At 45.1% G+C, this 26694-nt stretch overlaps 2 protein-coding genes across 7 annotated transcripts in view; one reads left to right on the plus strand and one right to left on the minus strand.

Annotated features, from left to right (window-relative positions):
* Slco3a1 (solute carrier organic anion transporter family member 3A1) overlaps positions 1 to 21049 on the minus strand; it is a 279852-nt gene extending 258803 nt beyond the window's left edge. For 2 of the 4 annotated variants that reach the window (XR_010047952.1, XM_063249991.1), the window contains exon 1: positions 20729 to 21049. Coding sequence is in view for 3 of the 4 variants with exons in the window: in XM_063249991.1 (XP_063106061.1) it covers positions 20729 to 20908 (180 nt within the window). In the remaining variant the exon portion in view is untranslated. Of the gene's footprint in view, positions 1 to 20410; positions 20536 to 20728 lie in introns of those variants that run through there. The other 2 variants (XM_063249992.1, XM_023567381.2) reach the window with 2 other exon arrangements.
* The window catches only part of LOC134476372 (uncharacterized), a 40142-nt gene continuing 33712 nt past the window's right edge, over positions 20265 to 26694 (plus strand). For 2 of the 3 annotated variants that reach the window (XR_010047953.1, XR_010047954.1), the window contains exon 1: positions 20598 to 20731. Coding sequence is in view for 1 of the 3 variants with exons in the window: in XM_063249993.1 (XP_063106063.1) it covers positions 20377 to 20731 (355 nt within the window). In the remaining 2 variants the exon portion in view is untranslated. Of the gene's footprint in view, positions 20732 to 26694 lie in introns of all 3 variants that reach the window. The other variant, XM_063249993.1, reaches the window with a different exon arrangement.

Consider the following 26694-nt stretch of genomic DNA (forward strand, 5'->3'; position numbering starts at 1 on the left):
TCACAGAATAACCTAATTGGGAAAAGTGTGTGTGTCAGGGATCATTCAGGATTAAAATAGACTGGACATTGTACACGCATGATCATTGCAATACTATGTACCATCGCTAACATGAGGGAGCAACTCAAGTGTCCAAAATGCCAGACACAAATGGAATATTAAGACTTAAAAAGGAGGGATATTATGATACATGCCACAACATAGGTGAACCTAGAGGACATGATACTATGTGAAACAGCTAATCACACAGGACAGGATGATTACTGTATGATCACTTAGATGAGGTGCTTTCAAGCAATCACATTGTAGAGATTGAAAGCCCAATGACAGGAAAGAAGAGACCATGGGAAGTTACCACTGAATGGGTACCAAGTTTCAGTTTTCCAAGATGAAAAAGAGTTCTAGAGATGGGTGTGGTATAGTCAAAAAACACATCTCCTTAATAATACTGAGTTCACTGTATATTTCAAAATGGTTAGGATGTAAATTTTATGTTATGTATATTTTGCCATAATAAAAAATATATTGAAAGAAAAAAGTATAAGACATATAAGACATGAAATGTCTATCTGATGTATGGCTGTTTGTAAAAGTATAGAGACACAGGTACAGACAGCTAGAGACAGAAATAGCAACAGAGCCATTTAGGGGAACATCTGGGGAAATCTGAGTATGTAGGAGTATGAGGTAAAATTAGGAGGGGTTTATTCTATCAGAAGGGAGAACAGAGTTGTGGTTTTCTAGAGGAATGATCATATTTTGTGAAGACACACCCTGAAGGGTTTCAGTCTGAAGTGTCATCATTTCTTTAACCTACCTTAAAATAGTTCCTGGAAACCAAGCATGTGTATACATTAGTGTGTGTACATGTGTATATACAGGAAACAATCACACCACATCTTAACAGCTACTCTAGGTGATGAGGACATGGGCATTTCCTGTACTACAGTTTCTACTATTTTGGTTTTCATTTGAGAAGTAATAATTAAAAATAAAAGTGGAGGGCAAATGCCTCGCATCTTTCAGGAGAAGTTCTGAAATGATATAATTGATGTTAACACATTGAAATCTGTTAAGCACTTCACACATTTAAGATGCCACTGTGTCTGCTCAGGGGGTTCTTCTATTATTCTGCTTTTGTGTTTTCATTTTTTGGTACTGGGGATTGAACCTGGGGTGCTCTGCTACTGAGCTACAACCCAGCCATATTTATTTATTTATTGGACGCAAGGTCTTGCTAAGTTACCCAGGCTGACCTCGATCCCTGTCCCAGCCTCCTGAATAGCTGGGATTACAGTCAGGTGCCACTGTATCAGTCTTCCCTTTTTGGTGTAGAGGAAATTGAGACCCACAGTGAAAAGAAGACTTCTCCATCAAAATTCCTTTAACAAATATCAGAATGTTATTCTTTGAAACCCTGTGGAATGCTTTTAGAGGAAAGTAAATGTAATTCTGTACTCAGATTTTGAAAAATGAGCATTGGTTGTGCACATAAATACTCATTAGAGAGTTTGTTTGCCCTGGCATGGAGCGCTCTGCAATATTGTGGGGCTGTGATGGCAGAATTATTGCACAATGGCCTGCATTTCTGAGTGACTGCTGTTTAGATCAGAGCACAAGGGAGGTGGAACATGTAGGTGACATCACATAGGGAGCAGAGCCTGCCATCAGCCCTGGGATTCCTGGCAGTTGATGTACAGAGCACCCATCACTCGCACAGACTACTGTGCCCTAGTGGGGGACAGGGACAGATGGCAAAGACGATGATGTGCCTCCTGTGAATTCATTGTCAACATGCGTAACTTTTCCCCCAGTTTAGAAAAAGAAGACTGTGCTCTCACACAAGTAGCAACCTGTTAAAATCGTACCAAAACACTTAACATGCCTAAGCATTCATTCAGTTCAGCTGCAACTTTTCTTTTTGTTTTCTGAACTGTGGCCTAAAGAAAAAGCAAGCATTTTTACAGCAAGACAGGGCAAAAAATTCAGGAATGAACACTGACCAGGCAAGTTAACTTTAGTAACCCTCATTCCCTCATCTGTAAAGCAAATACAGGTGGACTATCCCTTCTCCGAACTGCCTGGAACCAAATGTGTCTTTGGATGATTTCAAATTTGAGAATTTTGCATGCAGAGTGAGAGACCTTGAGGACACAATTTCAAGTCTAAATGTGAGATCCACTTTTGTTTCATATCTATCATATACATGGAGCCTAAAGGTAATTTTGTGCATCTGCATCTTGACTGTGACTGGTCATGTTTTAGGTCAGATGTGGGATGCTCCACTTGTTGGTATCACGTTGATGTTCAGAAAGTGCCAGATTGTGGAGCATTTCTGATTTCAGGTTTTCAAATTAGGGACACCCGGCTTGTATTGGCATGGCATCTCCTTCACATGATTTATGTGAGTGCTGAATCAAACCATTTGTGTCCTTTCTGGCGTCTACCACATCCTCATAAACATCACATCAGTTCCCTTTCACAGAAAGCTCCATCTCCACTAGTTCCTCCTTTGCCAACATCACTTTAATCTCATCCTCCCGTTTCACAATTTCAAAAAGCAAATGTGTAAAAAGCAATAAGAAACCAGAATTTATATCAGCAGAGCAGAAGCATAAGGTCCCTACACCCAGAAACGGGAAGGAAATATACCAGAATACAATGGAACAGTATAGTCTCCTTAAATGGTGCTAAACACTTACCAACTAAAGTCGTAGAGTTAAACTTTCAAACAAAAGTTCCAAAACTTAATTAAAAATTTAAGCACCAATAAAATAATCACTAACCCCAGGCACCCCATAAGAAAATAAGCACAATTTAATGGCACGAAATGTAAAAAATGCCTTCTAAGTAAAGTTTAAAAAACTGCTAGAGCGTGGCACATCTCATAGCCTTGCATCTAATGCCCTACAGGGGTATAAAATGGTGACTAAGTGAAAAAGTCCAGAGTTTTCATTAATATCAGCAAATGTGGAAGAAAAAGAGTTTAAGTAATTATCATCTGACAGCATGCTTTGCGGGGAGAAAGATGAACATACACCATGAGCCACAGCGCTGGTTTTCCCTGCTGGGAAGGGAGAGCTCTGGGCATAGGCAGTGAAACTCAGGGCTAACTGGGACCAGAGAGTACTGCCCGAGGTACACAGTGTGTGTCCCACACAGGAAGGCAGAATCCACTCTGAACCAAGCCCTGTCTCCCAGCCAGCTTTAACTCAGTGCCCAGCACAGCACCTACAGCAGCATTAGCCAGCCCTACCATGGATAGAATGAAAAACCTGCCTTTGAACTTCAGGTTGGTGGAAAGGGAGAAAAAATCTCTAGAGGTTCCAGATCAAGAAATCACCCATGCCCAGAACAACAAAGATCTGCGCTGACTTTACTAAAAGTGAAGAAACAAGCAATCTATACGGCATGTGCATCTATAAACACAAGCTCAGGGGACGGCAAGAAAGTAAAACTGTATCTAAGTAAAGATCTCAGCCCCAAAGAAAACATAATCTAAGAAGGGAAAGATTCCCTTCAAAAGATCGTTGATACCTCGGAAATAAACAATTGTGAGTTCAAAACATGGAAAACTTAAAGGCTACAGGAAAAAAAAAAAAAAAAAAAAGGATGGTGGATCTAAAGAAATAATTTGGAGCCAGGTATAGTGGCACACACCTGAAATCCCAGCACTCTGGAACACTGTGGTAGGGTAATACTCAGTTCAAACTCAATGGCTCTTGCTCAGCCATTGAGCAAGAGTTGTCTCAAATGAAACATACACTTATGAATGCATGCATGAATGAAGGAGGGTGTAGCTTAGCAAGAAGGCCCTCTGTTTTTGCAGAACTAGCAAAAAGTAGATTAGGAACTAACATGACATTAGAAAACTAATATGTGAAATGAACTCTACAGAGAACTAAAGAAAGATGACTTAAAATCAATGACTAGAGGGAACCGAAGAGCAAAAACAGTGAATGTAGAGAGATAGAAGAGATTCAAGTAATCTAAACAAAATAAAAAATTATGGCGTTCAAAAAACAATCTGAGATCTAGAAAACTTGGGTCCTTTCAGCGGAGAACCAAGGAAGTGCTCCAAGAGATGACAACGAAGAAAAAACCGAACCTGTTGGGTGAATATACACACCAAGTTCCAAAAACACATGAGCTCCGTTATGCAGCAGTAATATATTAGGATGAAGCTCTACGTCAAATATGAAGAAAGAATTTTTCAGGCACCTATCTGATTTATAGGAACATTGCATGTAAAGAAGGAAAATATACAGCAACACATAGTGGTAAATGACAGTACCTTAAATTTTAATAAAGTCTCTCAGTATATTTCAATGAAATTAAATTTACTGCTTTGTATTTTAAAAGAATTAAAGTGTGTTGTGCATTTGTATGGACTCCCCATGATGAATGTAATTATTATGTACTGCAAACATGTACTAATAAAAATAAACACTGAAAAGGAATACATATTTTATAAATTACAGCTAGCCAGCCAACCACTCTGCCACGTGTGAGAGAGAGAACACTGAAATGGTACACAGATGGCTCTTAGCTTATAAGGGTTCAACTTGGGATTTCTCAACTTGATGAGGGTGTGAAAATGTAGGTGTGCACTCACTCTGTTTGCACTTTCACAGCACTCTGTAGTAATTTGCATGAAATAGTCAATGCTATATTATAAAATGTAGTTTGTTTTAGAATTCTACCACATCGTAGTCTAGTAGAAGTGCTCTAGTAGGTTACGATGTTTGGAGGGCTAGCGTATTTTTGAATTATGATGAGCATGTTATAGCTGCAGTATAAGAGGAGAAGCATTTTTACACTGAAGCACAACTACACAGGGCAATTATTCTTTCCTCCTTTCAGAATTCAGACCTGAAGGAACCCATGTAGCTACACTAGAGAACTTCCACCTTGTAGAAGTGCCTGAGAAAAAGCACGGTCCCTACTGGAAAATTGTCAGGGGAACCGCAGCAGGATGGACCTCAAGGCTTCCCCCCTCCAATAATTCCCAAGAAGCCCACATTCCCTCTTCCTCCAGGAGGCAAGTGCCTCCACCCCAAGTAAGTGTGTCCCACTGGGACAAGGCCAGCAGTTCTGAATTCTAGTCCTAGGGACCAAGTAGTGAGAAGCCTGAAACTGGACATGGACTGAGCATTCTGATTCAAACATAAACTTCTCCACATAAACTCCAAGGTGGTATTTTGATGCTTCTCTTGCTTCTGGGCACTTTCACTTCCTAACTGATGCTCCCTCCTCCAGACAGGGGCTGGGAGAAGGGGGGAGCTAATTTCAGTCCACAAACCCCAACATCAGTCATGAGTATTTATAAATGGAGGATTTGGAATTGCTTAAAATACTTTATCTAAAATGTACTTCCTAAAGAATATATATTGCTCTTACGAGAAGAATAAGGTTATTTTTCTTTAAAAACCATGACATCAGGGAAGAACACTGAGTGGTACAGAAAAGAAATCCTCACAGTTTAGGAGAAAGACTAAGTTCATAAACAGACAGTATTGTGAGGTCCGATTTTATTATTAGAATTAAAAAAAATAGAAGCACATACTGCATAGAGACATGGGCCAAGTGCTTTGGGTAAATTATGTCAGTACTCAAAATACCATTTGAAGTAGGTGTGAATATCACTCCAATATTAAGGAAAAATTGAGAATTAGAGAGGAAAACCAATTTGTCCTAGGCCACATAAGAAGAAAAAACAAACAACAACGCACAGGAAGACCTCAAAGGCCATATCCTTTGGCATTCTGTGGTCCTAGAAATCACACATGAATGTGTGCAGACAAAGAGAGATTAAACGCATATACACCAAAGTGTCCACAATTTATCTCTAGGCTCTGAGATAACATTGTTTTTATTCTTTTCTAAATGTCCCTGTGTTTATCTATAGTTTACAAATTGTCAACAATGCACATTCCTTTTGCAACTAGTAAAGTAATCATGTCTTTCTATTAAGTATACAAAAGTCACAAGCACGAACTTGAAGCTAGGTTAGTGGTAAGGGAAGTGATATGGATATGGCCGTTATATAAACAATCATCACAGGCTCTCTAAACCAGTGGTCTCCAGGCTTTTTTGGTACCAGGGCCAGTGGACAAGGGTGGTGGAGGGAATGGGATTGTCCCTGGGCTGTGCAGTTCACAGCAGAGTTTGCACTCCTGTGAGAATCTACTGCAGCTGCTGACCTGACAGCAGCCATAGCTTAGGCAGGAATACGGTGACAGGGAGTGCCTGCAAACACAGGTGAAGCTTGGCTCCTTCACCTGCTATTTACTTCCTGCTGTATGCTCCAGTTCCTAATAGTCCATGAGTCAGGACAGTCTGTGCTTCAGGTATTGAGGACCAGCACTAGCAGTGTGGCATTGATAAATGAATGCTTCCTGGCTATACTCCGCACACCCATGGACATGGTCTGGATATTGTTTTTTGTTTTTGTTTTTAACCAAAAGATTCATGTGTTGAACCCTTGCTCAAAATGAAATGGTAGTAAAAACATGGGACCTTGAAGAGATAGGAGCTCACGGGAGGTGACTGGGCCATAGGACTCCACCCTGTAAGGAACTGACAGTTCTCACATGACTAACCTCTTTACTTTATAAATTATCCAACCACAGATGTTTTGTGACAGCATCACAAAATGGACTAAGACACTTTTCCATGTAGGTTTGGAGCTGAAATCACTAAAGACATTCTCTATTAGTTCTCCAGCCCCAGATTTCCTGGGAGTTATCTAAGTCAGCTCCCAGACCAGTTTCCATTTCTGATCCTAGTAACTATCTATGAGTACCTCCTCTCAGCAGTTTGTCAGGTTCTTACGGAGGAGAACAGGAAGGGAAGTTTGAATGGCCTCCATCCAATTTTTTAAACCATAAACTGCATGCCCACTTTCAGTTTGGAGACATTTCCTGTGTGTGAACACAGTGTGTTCTGCTACTAGCTTCAAAGTCATCTAGAACTGATACATCCAACATACAGCCAACCTGAAATGCTACAAGAAATAATAAGAAAAGGCAAATGTGACAGGACCTTTCCTAATTTTAGTTCATCTTAGAGAAGTCTAACCTGTAGACAGTTGAAGACAGAGACAGGTTCAATGCAGAATTTTCATCAAGTCCCCAGGGCAGCGACCTACACAAGGGAACTGAGAGCTTCTCCTTATACTGTGCGGCCACCAGCCTGGTGAGCAATGTGCCAGGACAGGCAGAGGTCTTCAGCACCTTGGGCCACATCAAGCAGTGAAGCATCCTTGCTTCTAGCTGAGTCTGAGCACACCCTGGTGCAGGCTCCCCCAAGCAGTGCGATCCTGACGCTCAGCACATTTCACCCAACCGCTCCAAAGCCGGGAGGCAGAGGCAGAGACACTTGGCTGAGATGGCGTCAACAGCCCCCTCACTGCTCACTCAAGTAGAAGCTCCAGGTGCCAGCTCTCAACACACTCCCGTGAGGCTGTGGCTCTGGATTCCCATCTGTCTCCCGCTGTCATCCTCTCCATCCCGTCCAACTCTGAGGCTGGTCCCAGCTAGCATCTTACCACCTCTGTACGACATCTGAGATCTGCTCTGACCAACACCCAGAAAGTTATTTTACATCTCCAACCATAAACCTCCCCAGGCACTCGGGCCCATCTCCAGCAGCACCTGCCACACCAGCCCGGTACTTTGCCTGTATTATTATACCCCATGATGTCCTGTTTAACAAACTGGGTCACATGCAAGGTGCAAGAAGGCTCAGCCACTGCCTGGCCCAGGACCTAAAACCTTCTAATGAATGAGTCATTAACGAAAATCTCATAAACATGCCATCTCCCCCATTAGGATATATAAACTCCACAAGGGCCAAGAACATGCTTTATTTCAACTGTACATTGCTTGCAGCACTTAAGGAAGTTGTCAAAGTTAATGAGTTTGGCAGAGAATGAGCTCACATGTTTTTTAAAAGATCCTGTGCTGAGTATTTCTGGGAATCACACCACTCCCACCTCACCCTCCAAAAAATGATAGACAGGGAGAAGACTAGAATGTAGATATCTGGTTCTAAGGTAACATGTACCTGGCGAAAGTTGTGACTGACACAGAGCTGGGACAAAGCCTTTCGGTCTCACTGAATTGAATAGGGCTTCAGGGAGTAGACACGGCCAGCTGGAAATTTTACCAACCCTACTGCCTGCTGAGGAATCCTGGTGTGTGTGTGTGTGTGTGTGTGTGTGTGTGTGTGTGCAGATACATGTGTATGCACAAGGCTCAACCACATGTCTGTCTAGGACCTTTTATATGCATTCCTCTTTATTAGATGATACGATCACTCAGTCCAATGCCCATGAAGCTCAGCCCAGAAATCAAGAAAAGATGTATTCAAAGCCACTCAGGAACCTAAGCAGGCTCACTCCACAGCCTCGCTCCTACTATCCCAGAGAGAACACAGCAGAATGGAATCAAGGAATGTCACCTGGCTGCGTTTCTTTAGTGACAAGGCTTCCCAATATGAATGGCTTTCTTACCAATCCCATAATCCTCTAGTGACCGGAAAACCCTTAAAGGAATTGAAAGTTTGCACGTGTGTTCTCTGTACCCTCACACTGATCCAGGGTCCTTTGTGTTTTCCTTCTCTGCCGTTACAAGCTGAGTCTGCCCCCACCAAAGTATATGCTGAAGTCCTGACTCTTAATGCTGTGGATTAAGTCGGGTATGACTCATGTCCTTAAAGTAAAGAAAGAAACAGGAAAATGCCCTGTGCTCACAGAGGCAGGAGTCAGCACAGTGCAGTTACCAGCCAGATATACTACCAAGGGTCAGTGGCCACCACCAGCCACTGGGAAGGGACAAGGAAGGGTCATACCCCAAGTCACAGAGAAGCAGGGCCTGCTGACCCCTGATATCTGACCTCCAGCCTTCTGGACTCCAGAGTATAAATCTGGTAATTATTTTATTTAAGAATTTAAGCTCTAAGAATAAAGGACATGCCTGGCTTCTCTTTCAGTGCCCAGCAAAGGACAGCTACACTTTTCCACCCTTTTACCTCCAGCTCCATTCCCACCTCACCAGACAAGGACAAAGTGTACATCATTTTCTCTTTTACACACACACACACGAAGAAGAATCCAATTTTGCTCTAATGTTGGAGATAGTGAAAATGTTAGAGATCCCACGAGCTCGCTCAAAGGAAAAGTTTAAATAATATTTGAGGGCTCCCTCCCTGCTCCCTGACCCCTGATCCCACATGATGTACACTGAAGCTCCACATCTGTCAGGAAGGCAACAGTCTTACAGAATGGAATCAAGGATTGTCGCCTGGCCTAGGTAAAAAGGGGACCTGCAACTTCAAGGCCTGGAGAAGTCCATGGTCTCACCAGCCACTGAATAAGGAGGTGAGCATTGGGACAGGAAGGGGCTGGGAGGATGGATAATCACCTGCCCTGACACAGGCCTGACATGGCAGTCCTGGTCAGGAGGGACTACTGTCCTCCTGATGCTCCTTCCATCCAACTGTGACATCGCCCCAAGGGCTGGGGTGATGGTCAGGGGCCAGCAGAGGGACGAGGTAAGAATAAAAGGAATAAGCAACCAGGCCAGTGACAGGGCTGAGCTGGCACCTGTGACCACCACAGCTCAGTTCACTTGGTGTAAAGAGAAATGGAGCCACAAAAGCACCAGACCTAAACACAAGCACGTTCGGCTTTCTTTTCGGAATCTGAAATATTTTTCTTGTCACGTGCTGAGTGCCGGCCTAACAGCCACAGGAACCACAAGCCCTTGACTTATTTTTAATTGATGCCCTGTTATTGTTGTTTTATAAACAAAAGTATTTCCCCAAAGAGATCCAAAAGCAAATAAATGTAAATTGTATATTTTTAAAATCTGGTTACTACATTAAGGATAGGCACGGTGTCTGTTAGAAAGCATAGAATCTATAAAAGGAGTGTTTTAAGAGAGCGTAAAAATAACAAGTGATTTTTTTTCCTCTAGCACTTAGCAAAACAATACATGTTAAGGATCCTTTATTAAAAATGCTTGGGACAGAAGTGTTGGAGATTTAGGGTATTTTTATATTTGGAAATATTTAGGGAATGGGACTCAGGTCTAACATGAAATCTGTTTGTTTCACATTCATCTTACATACACAACCTGAAGGTAATTTTATATAATATTGTCAGTGCACCTGCATGTTAACCATGGCCGGTCACACATGAGATCAAGTGTGGAATTTTCCACTCAGAGTGTCACATCAGCACTCAAAGACCTTCAGGCTCTGGAGCAGCTAAGGTTTTACATTTTGGATCAGGGATGCTCAATCCATATTTTTATTTATGTACGTTCACAATGATTATTTCTAAATATAAACCATTCATTGTCTGCACTCCTAAGTGCTTGCGGGCACACACCTGCCAGGTAATGGGAGCCAGCTCTGGAGGGTGTGGGTTGCACATTTGGGTGTGAATTCTGTGCCCTAATTTTGCCTAAAAAGCAACAAATGCAGAAATTTTACAATGCTGCATAGGTGACCTACTACAGTCTCACAAGAGCGGCTTGGATACCAAAATCTGCACATGTTCAATCCCTTATATAAAAAGAGACGCAGGTACAAGGCTCTGAGTTCAACTCCCAGCATGGCAAGTGTAAGAGAGAAACATATAAAATATTTTAATAATTTATATGCATCCTCTCATCTCTAGATCACTTTTAACACCTGAGGCACCATGAACACTTGGGAACATGCTTATTTTGCATTGTCTAGGGAATAATAACAGACTTCAGTCTGTACTTGTGCAGTTCACATGCAATGTTTGCTCAGATATTTTTGAGCCAGGATTAGTTAAACCATGAATGAGGAACCCACAGATAGAGGGAGTGACTATATTTATGAAGGCCTAAGAATGGATCTTCCAGAACCTGCCAAGGTCGAGTATGAAGCACAGGGACAATGTGTTTGTTGATCATGGGCGCCTCTAGAAGCTGACCGGGCTGCATTTGGATTGAGCACCAGCACTCCCAAACCTATGTACCACACTGAGCAGGGTGCAGCACAGAGACCTCCCCAGCTGCTCCCTTCAACTGCAAATCAAAAAGCTGCAAATTCGCTCACTGACTTTTTGATCTACTTCTATGCAGCTCCCCAGCTTGGCAAAGGTAAAAGAAAGGTGCTAATTTATGTTTTTTGTTTCCAAAAGATATCCTCCCTTTGGCTGGCAGAGAAACTGTGTTGTTGGCATGCTAAGCCTCCCAACCTACATAAGTATTTACCAGCACTGGGGAGGCAACACAACATGCTGCATAATCATTCAGGAGTCTTTGCCCTAAATTTTTGCATAGGAACAAATGAGGCCTCTTTGTAACTCTCCTAGATCTATTTCAAGACATCTAGCTCCTTTTAAGTCTTTCCTACCTAATTCTTACCCTATTCAAACATAAATAATAGTATGCTTTCTATCTACATTTCAAGAGGAGACTGGAAATCCCAGCTCCTCTATATAGTGTGCTCTAGACCCCAGACATGTATGGCTTAGAGGAGGGAATTCTGTGCTGTGCCACATTGGAACACACGCAGGTTATGCTAATTACACCATAGGATCCAGCTAATTCTAGGTGCTAGCACAGCGGTGTTTGGGGCAACCAAATAGCCAAGGATGGTTCCTATCAGTTGATGGTGGTTGTACTCACAGACATCCCACTGAATCCACAAAAGCAATCTCTAAAGATGACGTTGAAGGAGGTATGGCCTCTTCAACGTTGAGATTTCTAGTGACACAGGCCCAGGATGAGCTGTGTGCACCCCTGGAAAGATGAGCCACTAAAGCCAGCTCCAGGGGAAATCCCGGTAGGTGGCTCTGTGCACCTACTGCAAACAATTCTCTGACCCAAAAAGCCAAAGGAGAGACTAAATCATTGCCATTATTCTTTATTTTACAGGGTGGATCACAATAATTAGATCTTACGTAAGAAAAACATATGGGTCCACGCTGCTTAGAAATTTTCATCTTCATTAAGGGAATTCTTAGTAAACACAAGATTTCAGGTACAGTGTTTTAAAGCTTATGTAATCAGTAGAGGGCAGCTTTCCAATTCCAACTTGCTTATATTCAAGGCGGTAATTTCTCATTCTCACCAGCAGAAGTTGTAAGAATAAATCCAACAATTAGAGAAGGGACACGCCTACTCCATATAAGGCTTTGCCACAAGGGGAAAAGACAATAGTCTTTCCCCATGAATATTTTATAGTAGCCTTTAATTGAGAAACACCATTGAAACACTGTTCTCCCTTCACTAACCTTGCTGGTGCAGGACTGGAGGTAAGGACAATTATTTCTACTTTCCTCAGGACTTCCTGTAGTGTGGGCAGTGATTTTTTTCCCCTTCCAGCACTAGGGAGTGAACTCAGGGCCTCTGCACAGAGCGGCTGGCTGGCCTGCTGGCCAGATGATGAAGAACACACACAGGCAGAAGGATAAAGCGATGTGCTCCAGGGTTTTGGTACTCCAGGGATCTGAACTGGACTCCCATGTTAGCACAGCAATGAGCTTCCGGGACTTGGCCGTTTTGCTATGCCCGAGCAATGTGACAGTTACGTTACTGCCTGCGTGAATGGATTTACAGCCATAGCCTGTCCCCAGAATTTTCAGCCAGTTCACAGGAAAAATTTGAAAGAAACCAATGCTAAGGAAATAAGTCTTCCTCAATTTAATCAGCACTGTCTTTCAAAGACATCGCCAAGGAACTTGAAAACACCACCTGGGATGTCACACACTTGTAGACTACGAGAGTCCTGAAGAAGAGTGACAGGGTATTTATGGAGGAAATTGTGACGGCCAGGGGAAGGGTAGGTTTCTACCCATTCCCCAACCCCATTTTTAAAAAGCAGGAATGGTAGCAACCTGCACTACCTTTTGCTTTTAAATATTTTCAGTGTATCTTGAGTGGAAGAGACAGGCGTAACTTTTAAGTCCATGGAAATTCTAATGACAAAATCGTATACCTCAGATGGTGACATATTTACTCCAATTGGAAGAGAGCTGTCCTGTCACTTGAGCAACAGCTGGGCTGGTTCTCACCATTCCTATTATGGAAGTGAACCTGGGGGACGGGGTGGGGCTCCAGTGCCAATGGCTTCTCTTTCCGGAATGGCAAGGAAGAACTGAAATAAAGAAGTCGAAAATCATCCATAGCGGAGCTTCTGCCTGCATCCGGGGAATGTTTCCCTCTTTGTACGGCCATATGAAAGCCAGAGTGAAGCTGGGTGGGCTCACGCCATGGCTGTAGCTGCAGGAGATCTGGTGCTACAGACCTTGCTCCTTCCCCAGCAAAGTATCCATAATCAACAGGGCTTGGAGACCAGGGTCCTGGCTGGGGGTGGGTTGGGGGTGCGGCACACACACTCTCAAGATGCCTCTAAAACTTAACCTCATACAGACACTGCCACCTGATTTGCCATGCAGAGTCAGGTTCATTCCCTTTCCTCCACAAGGACAGGTCTGAACAGGCTGGGGCAGAACAGCTGCTTCTAAACTCTCAGATGAAGGGCAGTGGTATGCAGAAGCTGTGCTTCCAAATGCACACCATGAGCCCTCAGCAGTGAGGCTGGGGCACAGCATGGGAACAGCTCCTTTGTTCTGCTCCAGAGGAAACAAAACTAGACCAACACGGGGGCCATGTCTGGAAAGGTGCTTGCTGAGGCCTGCTTGCCCCTGAGCGAGGACTCAAGACGAAGGCAATAGATGATCACGAGACCTGAGCCCTTCTGAACAGCCAGAGCTGAGCCCCGGGTTGCATGTCAGAAACCAGGCTGCCTGCAGGGCAGCAGATGCCCATAGCATATGGTCCTTGATCCTCCCACTCCGGACAGCTCAGGCCCTCCTGAAGTGGCCATTCAGCCTTTGATCCAGTAAAGAAGCACAAGCTACTAGGGCCTGGATCACCAATTTGGCAAACTGAGCCACAATGTCCCAAATCCTTAGGTCTCTGAGAGGGCCTTCTGTTGGTTCACGAGTAGGGTTATACCATTACAGTGAAAGCCACGGCTGAATGTTGAGGCCTATGAGAAGTACATCTCCTGCCAATTTATTTAAACCTCTTTGCCACCCCTTAAGGTAGGCTCTACTGTTATGTCCATTTTTCAGAAGAGGGAATTGAGGCTCCAGGAGGTCAAGTCACCAGGAGGTGGTAAGTAGCAGGTCCAAGTTCAAACTCAAGTCTTCAGACTACAAGTGCAGCATGCTTTTTGCTGACCTGCCACTGCTTACTACCTATGCTCAATTTTTGCTACCCTGCAGCTACAAATCAGAGCAACAGATTCTGAAGACCTCTAAAAGCAAGGTATCAGGGTCCCTTCAGCCATCCGTGCCTCTGCCTGTCCCTGTCCCGCTCACCAAGAGACAGTAAATGATCAACACAACCACTGCCATAGTGTGTTCTGATTCATGTGACTCATTTTTATTATCTGTAAGATGAAGTGGGTTGCTGTATTTATAGTAAAGGAATAAACAGAATTAACAATTGGTTCTTAACTTATTTTACATCTGAAAATTTTTTACCTCCCAGACAAAAGTATTCATGCAGAATAGAAAATGAAATACGTGGTACAATTCACTAAACCCAAACCAAAGTTATTTGTTATTACTTGGGGCCACACGGTCAATATGTGTATTATCATCAATAACAATAGCTGGTATTTATTGGGAACTCACAATGTGCCAGGTGTTCAAAGTACTTTGCATCTACTGTTGCATTTTTGCAACATCATTGGGGCCATTCTTAGGAGTCTAGTGTTCAAATGAAAAAAGTATAGCACAGTGAGGTTAGGAAATCAGTCCAAGGTCACATAGCACCAGTAAGGAAATAAAGTAGGAATGAATCTCAGGTCTTCCAATACTGCCAAGATGCTTTCCGTTCTCAATGTTGATGTTGTAACCACTTAACTGGGAGTTTTAATCACTGAGCACTAATTCCTCTTCTGCTAGTACATGAACACTTGGACCGCATAAAATACAAGCATCTTTGAAGCACATCAAAGTCACTGTTCCCGTGGATCAGGGTCAAGTGTTCTACTTTTTTGCCTGTTTGTTATTTTGCAGAGATGGAAGTATAAATAGAAAAAAACAAATTAAGAGAACAAGGATGCTATCGTCCTAAAATCATCAAAGGCATTTCAGAGAGGTAATAAAATGGGGCTCAGAGGAGCCCAGATTCTCAATCTGTGTGTAAGCCATGCAATCAAAATGACCACTGAAATGTCCCTTACCATGTTCAAAATAGACAGCATTCAATGTATGTGACTTTGTACACAAATATACAAATACCTATATTTATCATAATATACAGAAGATGAATATATATGCAAAGTAGAAGCAAATACAAGTATCATAGGACCATGCTTACAAAATGATGTACATAGAGAAATCTGTGCCAGTTAAATGGGTTCATGAGAATGAAGGGAAGGCGAGAGAAATAAAGCCAGGAGAGAGTTTGACTCTCTCCCCTTTGTACAGAAAACAAAGCTATACCCTCATCATTTTTGCAACACTAATTGCAATGAACATATTCCCAGGTTAGTCTGATAAATGAACCAGGCCTGATCCAAGCATCACCTCAAAGGTTTCTGTCCAACACCCCAAATATGATGTATGATCAAAAATGTGGTTAACATTTACACATTTTTTAAAAAAATCATTACACGGAAAGGGACATTGCCATTCACCACCCTCAGAATAATCCCCCTGTCTCCAATACATGTATGCCACCATCCTTGCCACCTTCTGCAGCGGCGCTAGAAGCCCTCTTCCTGAGTGTCTTCGGTTGTGCTGTCATGGCTGCCCCAATGTCCCGGATCACTTTAAAACATTTACTTTTCATGGTCAGTTTCGCTTTCCAGAAGAGCCAAAATCCACACATGTCAGATCGGATGAATAAAGTGGATGAGGACATATTATGTTTTTATTTGACCAAAATTGTTGCAAATGTTTTGAATCAATTCAGCACAATAAGGCAACCATGGAAAGATGTGAAAGGGTACTTCTAGACCTGCTTTAGGAAGTGACAGGAGAGCCAAGGGCATAGCTCAGAGGCATGGGGCCTGCCGGACAAACGTAAGGTCCTGAGTTCGATTTCCATTCCCAGTACAAAAAGAAAGAAAAGAAAGTGGCAGAATGATAGGATAAGTGTGTATGGGGTGAGGTGAATATTTTGAAGGAGCTTAGTGGCAATGTGTCTTTTCCTGTAATAAATGTCTTATTTCCATTTAAATATAAGCATTCACCATAATTTTGATCATACAGTGTATATTCAGGGAGGACTTTCCCACTGGAGCTGCCCCATTGACTCTGCAGAGGCTACATAAGCACCAGACCACAGAACAGCTCCAGGCCAAGGTCAGAGAGGACAAGCTGCAGGTGCCGAGTGGCCGGCAGCCAGACAGCGCCACGTGGACGGGACCCGGGACCATCCTTCTCACCAGGTGTCTAAAACTGAAATAGAGGAAGAGTTAACAAAACTCAGGAAACAGATTTTCCCCACTTTACAAATTATTTTGTTTCTTCTATTGTTAAACATGCAAGCGAAAATCTGGAAGAAACAAAGGTATGTATACAAAACTGTTTGAAAGAAATTTTCAGAAATATATTTTTTTCTTGATGATTATTAGCTAAACAACTTAAACCAAGCTGTAAGAAAAAAAATCAGAGTAATTATTTTTTACTACCTGGGGCTACATAATAATTATGCAAATGGCAGGAAATTTGTCATTATGAGTAATCATAAGTGTATAAAATAATTTGATTAAGTAAAATACAGTTACCTTAGTCATCTGACTAATTTGACAAGAACTTAAAAAATGTCTCACATCTGTCTGCTTCTGGGCTGAATATGCAAAAACCCATCTTCAAAATGATGCTTCTTGAGGTGGAAAAAAATAATCCAGCAGCTTTACCTCACACATTAATTGCAAGCACACTGGAGGCTGTCTGACCAAAAATAAGACACTATAACGCAGTAAGATGCAGCCCTGTTAACCACATCCAGCCATCTATGTCATTACTTGGTCACCACACACCCAGGCACACTTTTGCACAGCTCAAAATAAGGAAATGCCCACCCCTACTTCATAAGGGCACCTGGCTGCCCCACCCTGGAGGCCACACTGGTCTGTTTTCAGTTTCATCCTGAGGAAATTCAAATGCACTTGTACATGGGCCTCTGTTGTAACCGTCCAGAGGTGTCAGCAGTTTTAATTTCCTGTTCACATCCTTATCTGCTCCGGTCCTCCGTAATTTGATCACACACACAAGCCTCTTTATGCAGGTCTGCCCTCTGTGAATGGCTTGAAACATCTCAGTGGGTTTCTACAAAGCCCAGATAAAATGCACACAAAATGACTTTCTCTCCACACAGTTCGCATATGCCCGCACCTCCTCCAGTCTGAGACTTATACAGATGTTACATCCTCAAAACTAGGTCAGTTCAGAATGCAGCCACCCAAAGGGAAGACACAACTACAAGACACATTGTATTCTCTGTCCCATGCACAGTGACTTTCAAACTGAGCCGGCCTCTCCCGCTGGAAAAATTATGTCACAGTCAAGTAATTTAAGTGACTGTGACAGAACATTCTTGTAGCTGTTGCCTTACCTGAAGCATGGTGTCTAATTAAGTCTTCTGCAATTGAAACAGGTTTCAGAATCTACAGCTGACCCATTGCGGGGATTATCTTATCTATATCATTTTATTAATAGCATCACCGAGTCTGGCTGTCAGTATCAGTGTCCTGCATCCCCCAGAAGGCCCCGCCACCTAAGTGAAAAGCTGCAGGTCCCCAGCGTAGCCTAAGAGTTAGTGGCTTTTTTTGTATGTACAGTTCTCCTTTGAGTTTCCTCCCTGGGCAGGTTCTTAAGGGAAAAACACATTCATATACACCAACTCCTCCTTTGTAAAGTTGTTTCTCAAATCATAGACAGCTTCCTGCTTCAACTCTGCACTTGGGAAGCCTAAGGCATTAGTGTCCTTAAGGACATTAGATAATCTAGCTTTTCAGAAAGAAAAAGGGAAAAGTGAAATTATATTTCCCAATCTTAAAAAAATAGCATCTTACAAGAGAAAATAAGGCAGCAATGTGGACTTTATAATGTCACTGGTGCTGAATTTGTAATCAACTTTCTCTCACAATATTCAATAGTGTTGGCAAAGTCCTGTGGTAAGACCGTAAGTTTTCTGAAAATACTTCATCAGAGCAGCAGGCTGGTTACCAGTGTAAAGATGACGTGTACACACACACACACACACACACACACGCGTGCGCGCCTTGCACACCTGGCACATGGACTCAGCCTTGTGATCACTTAAGATTTAGGGACTCAGATTTGCTAGGAAAATCATGGCTGATTAAACAGAAGATTTACCTTTCTGCAAAGATTCTGCAATCATTCCTTCTTGACCATAGAAAAGACTCTTATGGCTGAAAGAACAATAAACTTGCTTTTTCCACCTCCCAAAGAGAAGATGAAGAGGGAACTCCATGGTGGCCCAGGAGAATAAATCCCATAGCAAGCCAACTCAGACCACCCTGGTCACAGCCCTAAGAACCTGATGCCTTCATTCCTGGCCATCACCTTGTCCTCTTCTGGGCTTCCATCTGCCTTAGGCAAGGCACCTGTTGACTCCAGTTACCTCACCCCACCCCATCAGGCTTTCTATCCTCCAACGGCAGAAGTGCCAGGATGTCACCACCAGGTGGACTGAATTCCTCCTCTGCCCGCCACTGTTCTAGGGTCCAAGTCAGCCTTTCCTCTTCTGAGGCCAGCTCAGCCTGGAGAAGTCACCCACTCCCAGGGCACTAGGTATGTATGCTTAACTCTTTAAAAAGGAGCCAGGGCATTCATCTGGTTGAAGCACAGTTTCACTTCCTTCTAAAATCCTTGGATGAATTGCAAGAAAAAAATAACAAGCCCGTATCTTCATCATTCTTAGGATTAAAAGTTCTGTTGACGTTTACCACATATGAATAATATGCTCTCTGAAGCAAAAACTAGTCTGAGACAAACAAACTCTTAAACTGAAGGCAGCTGCTAATACATTGATTAGTTCCTTTTATAGATCCAGCTAGGCATTAGATACTTTACATCTGCTACAGTACAGATTCACATATATTTCTTAATGTGCTTTTTGTATCTTACTACCTGTCTAAATATTTTAAGTCAAATCTCTCAAGGAAGTGTCAATGAACTGACCCACAAAACAGTCCCTATCTACAAAACTTCAAAATCTACAGACATTATCTACATTTACAGAGTGTAACTATCGACAAAATGAGAATATTTCATAAACTAGAAAACAAAATGTGCCTTTGGTTCCAGAGTACACTCATAGCATACAAGTTTTGCATGCACACGACAGAGACAGGAACTAAAACCTTTCATCTCAGGAGCGGCAGAAATGCATGTTATTTCCAAGAGCCCTGAAATTCTGTGACGCCAAGAACAGAGCTGCGTTTGTGGAATCCCCTTCAAATCCACATAACTCATGTATTCAACCCCAGAGACCAAGCACGCAGGAGCTTGAGAGATTGTTTAGGAATGGTATAGAGCACCCAGCGTCTGGTCCTTTTTAACTTTACCCCAAGTCAACAACGAGCGATTTATAACATAAGGATGCATGTCTATCGCTGGCTATGTCTATCCAACAGCTGAAATCTTGTCTGATTCTATCTTCTTCAAACTTGCTGCCTAACACTCAAAGTCTATGACGTTTGATTCCAGTTTCAGGTCAATAGCCAAGTAATAAGTGAACACTATCAACTCTGAAACAACATTCCTGTTGAACAGGACAAGTCTGAAATGCAGGCTGTGGAACTCAGCCCTGGACCACCTGAACCCGGTAGGAGGAAGCAACAAAGTAGTCGCTGAACAGTGCTGAGTCATTACAAGCTGTTCCCTCTGACATGTTAGAGACCCATGGGCCCGATGAGCCCCGGTAAGCCCTTTCTGGAAGTAAATAAAATAGATACAAATTGTGCACGGTGATGCAACTCCCTTGTGGGCGAGGGACCACAGTGGGGAATTCAGCTGTAACAGTGGGCAGCAGGAACTACACAAACTCCAAGCAGCTCTCCAGGTACTCTAACTTTATCCCAGACGCGGAAGGCTGGCTCTGGGAATATGGGTGGGAACATTCCCCGCTGCCGCTGCGGCTCAGATCAGGGCCACACTCGGGAGTCTTTTACTCTAAGCTGTTAAATCCACCCCCTCGGTAATTGGCGGATGGAGAAAAAGCTCCGAGAAAATGATGCATAATGGATTTGTTCTCCAGGCGGATGGAATGGGGAGTAGAGGACGCAGGATGCTAACGGCTTTGCTTCCCATGTGCAGGTCACCTGAAAGCCGCGATGCCTCCTTCTCCAAGGAGGCTGGCGAACTCACCATCTGGCTCCGCTCTCAAGCGGGGAGAGAAGTGGTTGCACGCCCACCTGCCCGCCGCCAGCCTCTCCTCCTCTTCCCCGGGCGCCCCCAGCCCCGCCGGGCGCGCGCGCTGCTGCCGGCATCCACGGTCCCGCCTGCTCCGGGTTGGCTCGGCAGCCCCGGCCGGCAGCTCCCCCGCGGGGCGGCAGCCTCTGCACCACTCGCCAACCTCCGCGCCCGCCGGGCCGAGGTCACGCCCGCTGCCCCCTCCTCGTGCCAAGCGGCAGCCCGCGAGCCCGGCCGGCAGGGGTCCGCGGCGGAGTCCGCAGGGAGACTCACCAGGTAGGCGCCCACCGTGCCCTGCGCCAGCATCAAGGCGCACTCGGACACCAGGAAGATCTTGATGCTGGAAAAGCAGGACACCTTCTTTTTCTTCTTCTTGTTCCTCTGCGCCTCGTCCCCCTGCAGCTCGCCGCTCCGGCCGCCGCCCGACGAGCCGCCCGGCTTCTTGCCCTGCATCCTTGCCCCGCCGCCGCCGCCGCTTTCCCGCTCGCCCCGGGTGTCGCGGCCGCTGCCGGGCGGGGGTGCGCGGCGCGAGGCTGCGTGCTGTCCCCGCCCCGGGCCCGCGGCGGCCGCCCCCGTCCTGCCTGGCTGCCGGCGCCGAGCGCTGGAGCAAGCACAGCTCCTCGCCGCCGCCACCGCCGCGCGCGCCCCTGCTCCCCCTCCTCCCCCGCCCGCCCCGCGCCTCCTCCGCCTCCTCCCGCTCGCGCTGTGCCAATCACAGGGGCTCCTGCGCCGCCCGCGGACGCCGCCGCTGTCCTCGCCGCTGCCCTCGCCCGCTGTCCGCGCCCCCTCTGCCCCGCTCCGGGGCCCGGTCTCCGCGGCGCGCCCCAGACACCCCACTCCTTGCTGCCGGTGCGCCCCCGGGGAGGCGCGGAGGGGAGGGTTTGGGGCGCTCGGCGGGGCCGAAGAGGGCAGGTCCGGCCGCGGGGAGAACCGGAGAGGCGGAATATCCCAGCGGCGCCGGGGCCGCGAGTGGGGGCCGGGAGGGGTGGAGTGCGGGAGCAGCTGCCCGGCCCCTAGGTGGCGTTGTGGGGTACGCGCGCTGTGGTTACTCGGGCACCCAGGGCATGGGAGGCAGCGCGGGAGCTGGAACCTAGTGCAGTGGCGCCCGGGTTCCGGATGGCGAGGAGGGGTTGTTTCCAGGAAGAGAGAGAATACTGAGAATCCAGGAAGGGTGGGCGCGCGTGCTTCCCCTCGACCGGGGGATTCTGAGGCCAGATGTTGCACCCTGGAGCTCCGGGTGCTGCCAGAGGTCAGAGCTGCCCAGGGCTTCTCCCCACCGGGTCCCGGCCTCCACTTCCGAGCTCCGCGCCTCTAAAGGGGAGAAAGGAGATGAAACACAGCAAAGTGGAATCTTGATGAATCCATCAGGAGCGGTGCACACTGGGGGTCGCCCCAGCCACCAGATCCAGGCGACTGCACTGTCGCAGCGACCCCAGCAGAGGGCCTTGCCCAGCCCTTCAGCTGCCTGGAACACATCTGCGGGAGAGGGGAAGCCGTGGGGTGTGAGGGCATCTGTCAGTCACGGGCCTGCCCTGGTCTCCAGTCCTCTCCTGGCTCCGTGGTGCTGGCCGCTGTGCTGGGCCTTGGCCTGCGTGTCCTGCCATAGCAGGCGGGTCATGAGTCCTCACTCTCTGCATTTCCAACGAGTTTGGGCCACAGCACACGGTGGCTAGGATAGGCTAGCTCCCAGCCACATTGTGAAGCTCAGAGGGACCTGGACAGGTACCAGGGCACACTCAGCAGCTTCTGAGTGGACTGGGAAGCCGACTGATCCTTCAGAAAGCCTTTCCTTAATAATCCTGTCAACGAAAATGATTTAGCTTTCCTAGACTCCTGTGTTCCAATATCATCCCGGCACTCAGAGGCTGAGGCAGGAGGATCACAAATTCAAGCCCAATCTGGACAAATTAGAGACCCAGTGAAGTCCTCTCTCAAAAACTGAAAAAAAAAAAAAGTTTTAAGTGCATAGTAATTAACACTACCATAATTTTTACTTTCTCCGGAAGAACTTGAGTAAGAATAGACAGTGTAATGGTAGAGGTATTATTTGGCCACGCCATTTAGATATAAACTGCCTCACCTTTTTGTGGGTCCAGACATGATCTCACCGAGACTCGCTGTTGCTTTGTGATTTCCCCTCCCATCTATGCCACATCCTACCTGATTGCTCCACAGATCTTTTCCATGTTTCCACACCCTGACCTCACTGGCTGTGGCATTCCTGGCCGTCAGTCAGATCATCGGAACCCTAACCCACCACCTCCTTTATCCCCAGCCCCCATCATTCTTGGAGCCAGCTTTTGTATTGAGTCTTCTTCAGTCTTGGCTTGGTCCCTCCCCATCACTCTGGAATTGCAGGGGTTTCTCCTTATCCTAAGAGGACTTTTGATGACCTAGCTGTGTTTCCTGCCTCTGTCACTGTAAGGTGCAAAGCTACACTGAGATTTTCAGCTTCTCTCTGAACAGAGACCCTAGCACGGTTGAAATGTCACTCAGTGTATTAGTTGTGAAGCCTTTATCTCTTTACGTCATAATAATAGGAGCTAAAATTTATTTTGTTCTTGCTCTGGCCAGACACAGAGCATCTTAGTGCTTCACATTTGTCATTTAATCCTAGCAAAAGTCTTCTAAATTAAATACCATGATCAGCCCTGTTTTACAAATGAGAAAACTGGTGTCCGGAAAGTTTAACTTGACCAATGTCATTTAACCAGTAAGGGTTTCAAAGACTAGCCTTAGAATCAGGTTCTTAATAACTACTGACATGTTATCACATGTATCTCCTGGTGGCCTGCATGCTGGGGAGGGTGGATTCACAATGTTCTCTTTTTCTTTTACTATATCAGCAGAGACTCTGAAGTGGTAGTGACCAGTCCAGCGTCACACAGCTGAAATGGGACAGGATTTGAATAGAAGTCGAGCCCTCTATCTGGTATCACATTGCCTCATGTGTGTCTGAGAGGGAGGTAGGCTTTTATATCTCCAATTTAGCCATGCATTTTACATTGTAAAATTTAGCTATCTTTGGAGAAATCAAACACCTTTGGCCCCAGAGAGAAGATTCCAAATTAGGATTGTAAATTCTTCCTATAATTAACCATAAACAGCCATGCAAACAGTCCTGCTCCTGAAGCCTTAAGAATCATCACAGCTAGCCTAGAGGCAGTAAGGCTGCAGCCTCCCAGCAGCCAGAAGGAGGAAATGAACATGTCCAGTTCCCTTCCCCCTTTGCTAGCTGTCTTTACTCATAGTTCAGAGATCCAGGGATGCTAAGGGTTCAGGAGCAACAAGTGCTTCTATTTGACAGTCTCCTGGTTGGCTGTGCAAAAGGAGAAGCAAAAAAATAGTAATCATCTTTGTGTCTGCACCACGTACTAGTACTCAGCCTTGTTTGTCCTGTATTTCAACTGATCTCCACAAACAGGGAGCTCTGTGCTTATTCAACCCATGTACCCATCAGAAACAGCAACACATGGCTTTTCGGAGCACATAACTGGTAGCTGGCAGGAACTAAACCTGAACTGAACTCACCTTGAATTGGTGAGAGTGCCTAGGAGAAAGGGAACCTCCCAAGATATGCAATGTCCCCTCCAGTAAAGGGGACAACTGACATCTCTTGAAGAGCATGGCAAAAGGAGCTTAACTGCCACTGGACATCTGAACCAGGTGACGTTAAATACTGCCTTGGAGAAATGCTGCAACCACCCCTTCCAGGCTGGGGTCTGTTCCACCCCTCTGTCCCCCTAGTGGTGGGTGGCGAACTTGGAAATGCATCTGTGTTACCCAGTAAAGGCCTAGGGAGCTTTTGTATCATTTTGGCCTCTAGTTATCTTTGAGCTCAATAACTTTTCAGAGTTAGACAAATATATTGCTAGCTAAGCCTTCCTTATTTCACTGATGCCTTCTTCATTGGCTACTTAAAGTATTCCAAACATTCAGAATCTTGAAATCCAATCTAGGGAAGCCAATAGAAGATTGGGTGACAGGGCAAGATAAACTGCCTTTTGCTTCCTAAAGTATTAATAAGCAATTAGTACATGTTCAGGGATCAGAATGTGAAGAACTTTCCTCCCCCACTTTAGAAAAGACCATGAGTTTATTTCTGTAGGAGTGAAGTGGGTTAACTTCGTGGTCACTGCAAGGAGAAAAAGTGACAATACCTTCCACTGTTGCTGGGCTGTGGCAAGACTTCACAGCAAGTGGCCTCAGTGTAATTCAACACAATGAGAAACTGTTGTTCAAGTAATTCGCATGAACCATCTTCTGCCAGCTCCAATTTTATTCACCAGCAAATACGGCGTTGAAAAATAAATGCAAAGCATGATTCTGATTGTTACTGGGATGGAAAATAGATGTTTAGATTCTCACCCCGTGGATGGGATTTTTCTCTCTTTTTCCAAAATGCATCAATCATATACTGTGTCCAGCCAAGGATAGAATTGAGGCTAGGCCAGCTTCTCTGGCTTGAAACTAATATTTGGGCTGAGTGGAAGCTTATTTCTTTCCCTTTGAGTTTTGCTCTTCCCACCTCCATTTCCCAATTAGCCTGGTCCATATGCCTTTCTACCGTACAGCTCAGCATCTCAACATTTTAAGCTCCCTGTTTTAAATTATCTCTCTTAATTTGAACATGTTCTAAAGCTCAGCAATAAAAGGATAAACATCAGTGGGAATGCAATTTAAAAAAAAATGTTGAATCCAAAATTCAAGTAGAAAAAGAACATGAGCAAAGAAAGAACATGAGTGGATATTGAAGGAATTTGTATAACTAGGGTTTGGGAATGGGTTATATTTATGGACAGTTAGTTTTGGGGCAGAAGACAGAATAAAAGTAATAAACATCTACCAGTATGAGTGCATCTCGGGAGCTCATCATTTCCTTTCTATTGATATGTATATACAAAGAATTTGTTTCCCCAGTAGGCTCTCAAGGGTAGAGGGGGTGTTTCACTTTAAAAATAAAGGATCAATTGTCCCCTTGTGGTGCCTACCAGGCCTCCTGCCAAGTTGCTCAGGATAACAATGCAAAGATGTCGAGGTTTGTAGAAAACTTCCTTCCAAGCATTTTCCCCAGGGACTCACTTCTGTGTCCTAGACTTCTCTGTGACTGTGCACACCCCTTCCTGCAGCAGAAATTGTCCCCATCAGCCCTGCTCCTGACACGATGCATCTCCCCAGCTATCTCTGAGGGAGACTTGCCTCGCTTTGCTCCTAGCATCTGAAAATACACCCAAACCTTTGTATTTTCGGGATGAAAGCTGATACTAACTGCAGGCAGAGGAGATGTGAGCTCGTGCTGAAAATGTGCTGAAGGCCCCTGGCATCTCCAACAAAGGAAATATGAGGTGGCAAGGTTGGGCATATGCCAATCAATACTCCATGGGTTCCAGGCTTTGCCACAGCTATCTGCCCTCCTAAGAAGTGGTAAACACCTGGCCCAGGTACCCCAGGTGGGCATGATGTATTAACCGTGGGGCTAGTCAAAGAAAAAAAAAAAAGAGTTCCTAAAGACATAAGGAAAAATCCACAAGGCTTAGTGTGTCCGAACAGGAGTCTGATCCACTCTTATGTGAGGGAGAAGAAACCCCTCTTCTCAGGTTAGCATCCTTCTCACACCCCAGCTCTTTCTGCTGTCTCCTTCCAGCCCTGCAGGCAGACACCTCACCATGGCACAGCAAGAAAGGAGGACAGACAAGCAGAATGGGCATCCAACCCTTTGCCACCTATTATGGGCTGGTGTGTCTCCCCAAAATTCATATGCTGGAGTCTTAACCCCCACCAGCTCAATATGTGACTATTTGTCGATTAGGCTTTTCAGGAGGATTCTGAGGTCAAATGAGGTTGCAGGAGTGGGTCCTGGTCTAATGTGATTGTCCTCACGACGAGAGGTAATGAGGACCCAGGTGAGCACAGAGGAAAATCCAGGTGGGTACAAAGCTAGCGGCTCTGGTTGGAAGGAATATCTGCCAGCCCAAGAGAGAAGCTCAGAAGAAACCACCTCTGCTGACTCCTTGGTCTTGGACTTAGAGTCTCAAGAATTGTGAGAATGTAAATTTCTATTATGGCCCTTCGATCTGTGATGGTTTGCTATGGCCACCTGAGCAGGCTCATCTACTGTCACCCGTTCCCACCCCTTCCTACATGCCCTGCTCTCAGACCCTATTTAACTGACTGTAGTAATGAGCTCAGGGTGCTGTCTCCTACTGTATCTTTTGGTGCATGCTGTTCCCTTTGTGTGG

Source organism: Cavia porcellus, unplaced genomic scaffold (assembly GCF_034190915.1).
Source record: "Cavia porcellus strain 051 isolate PalLab524CR breed Dunkin Hartley unplaced genomic scaffold, mCavPor4.1 scaffold_6, whole genome shotgun sequence".
In the NCBI taxonomy this organism is placed as follows: domain Eukaryota; kingdom Metazoa; phylum Chordata; class Mammalia; order Rodentia; family Caviidae; genus Cavia; species Cavia porcellus.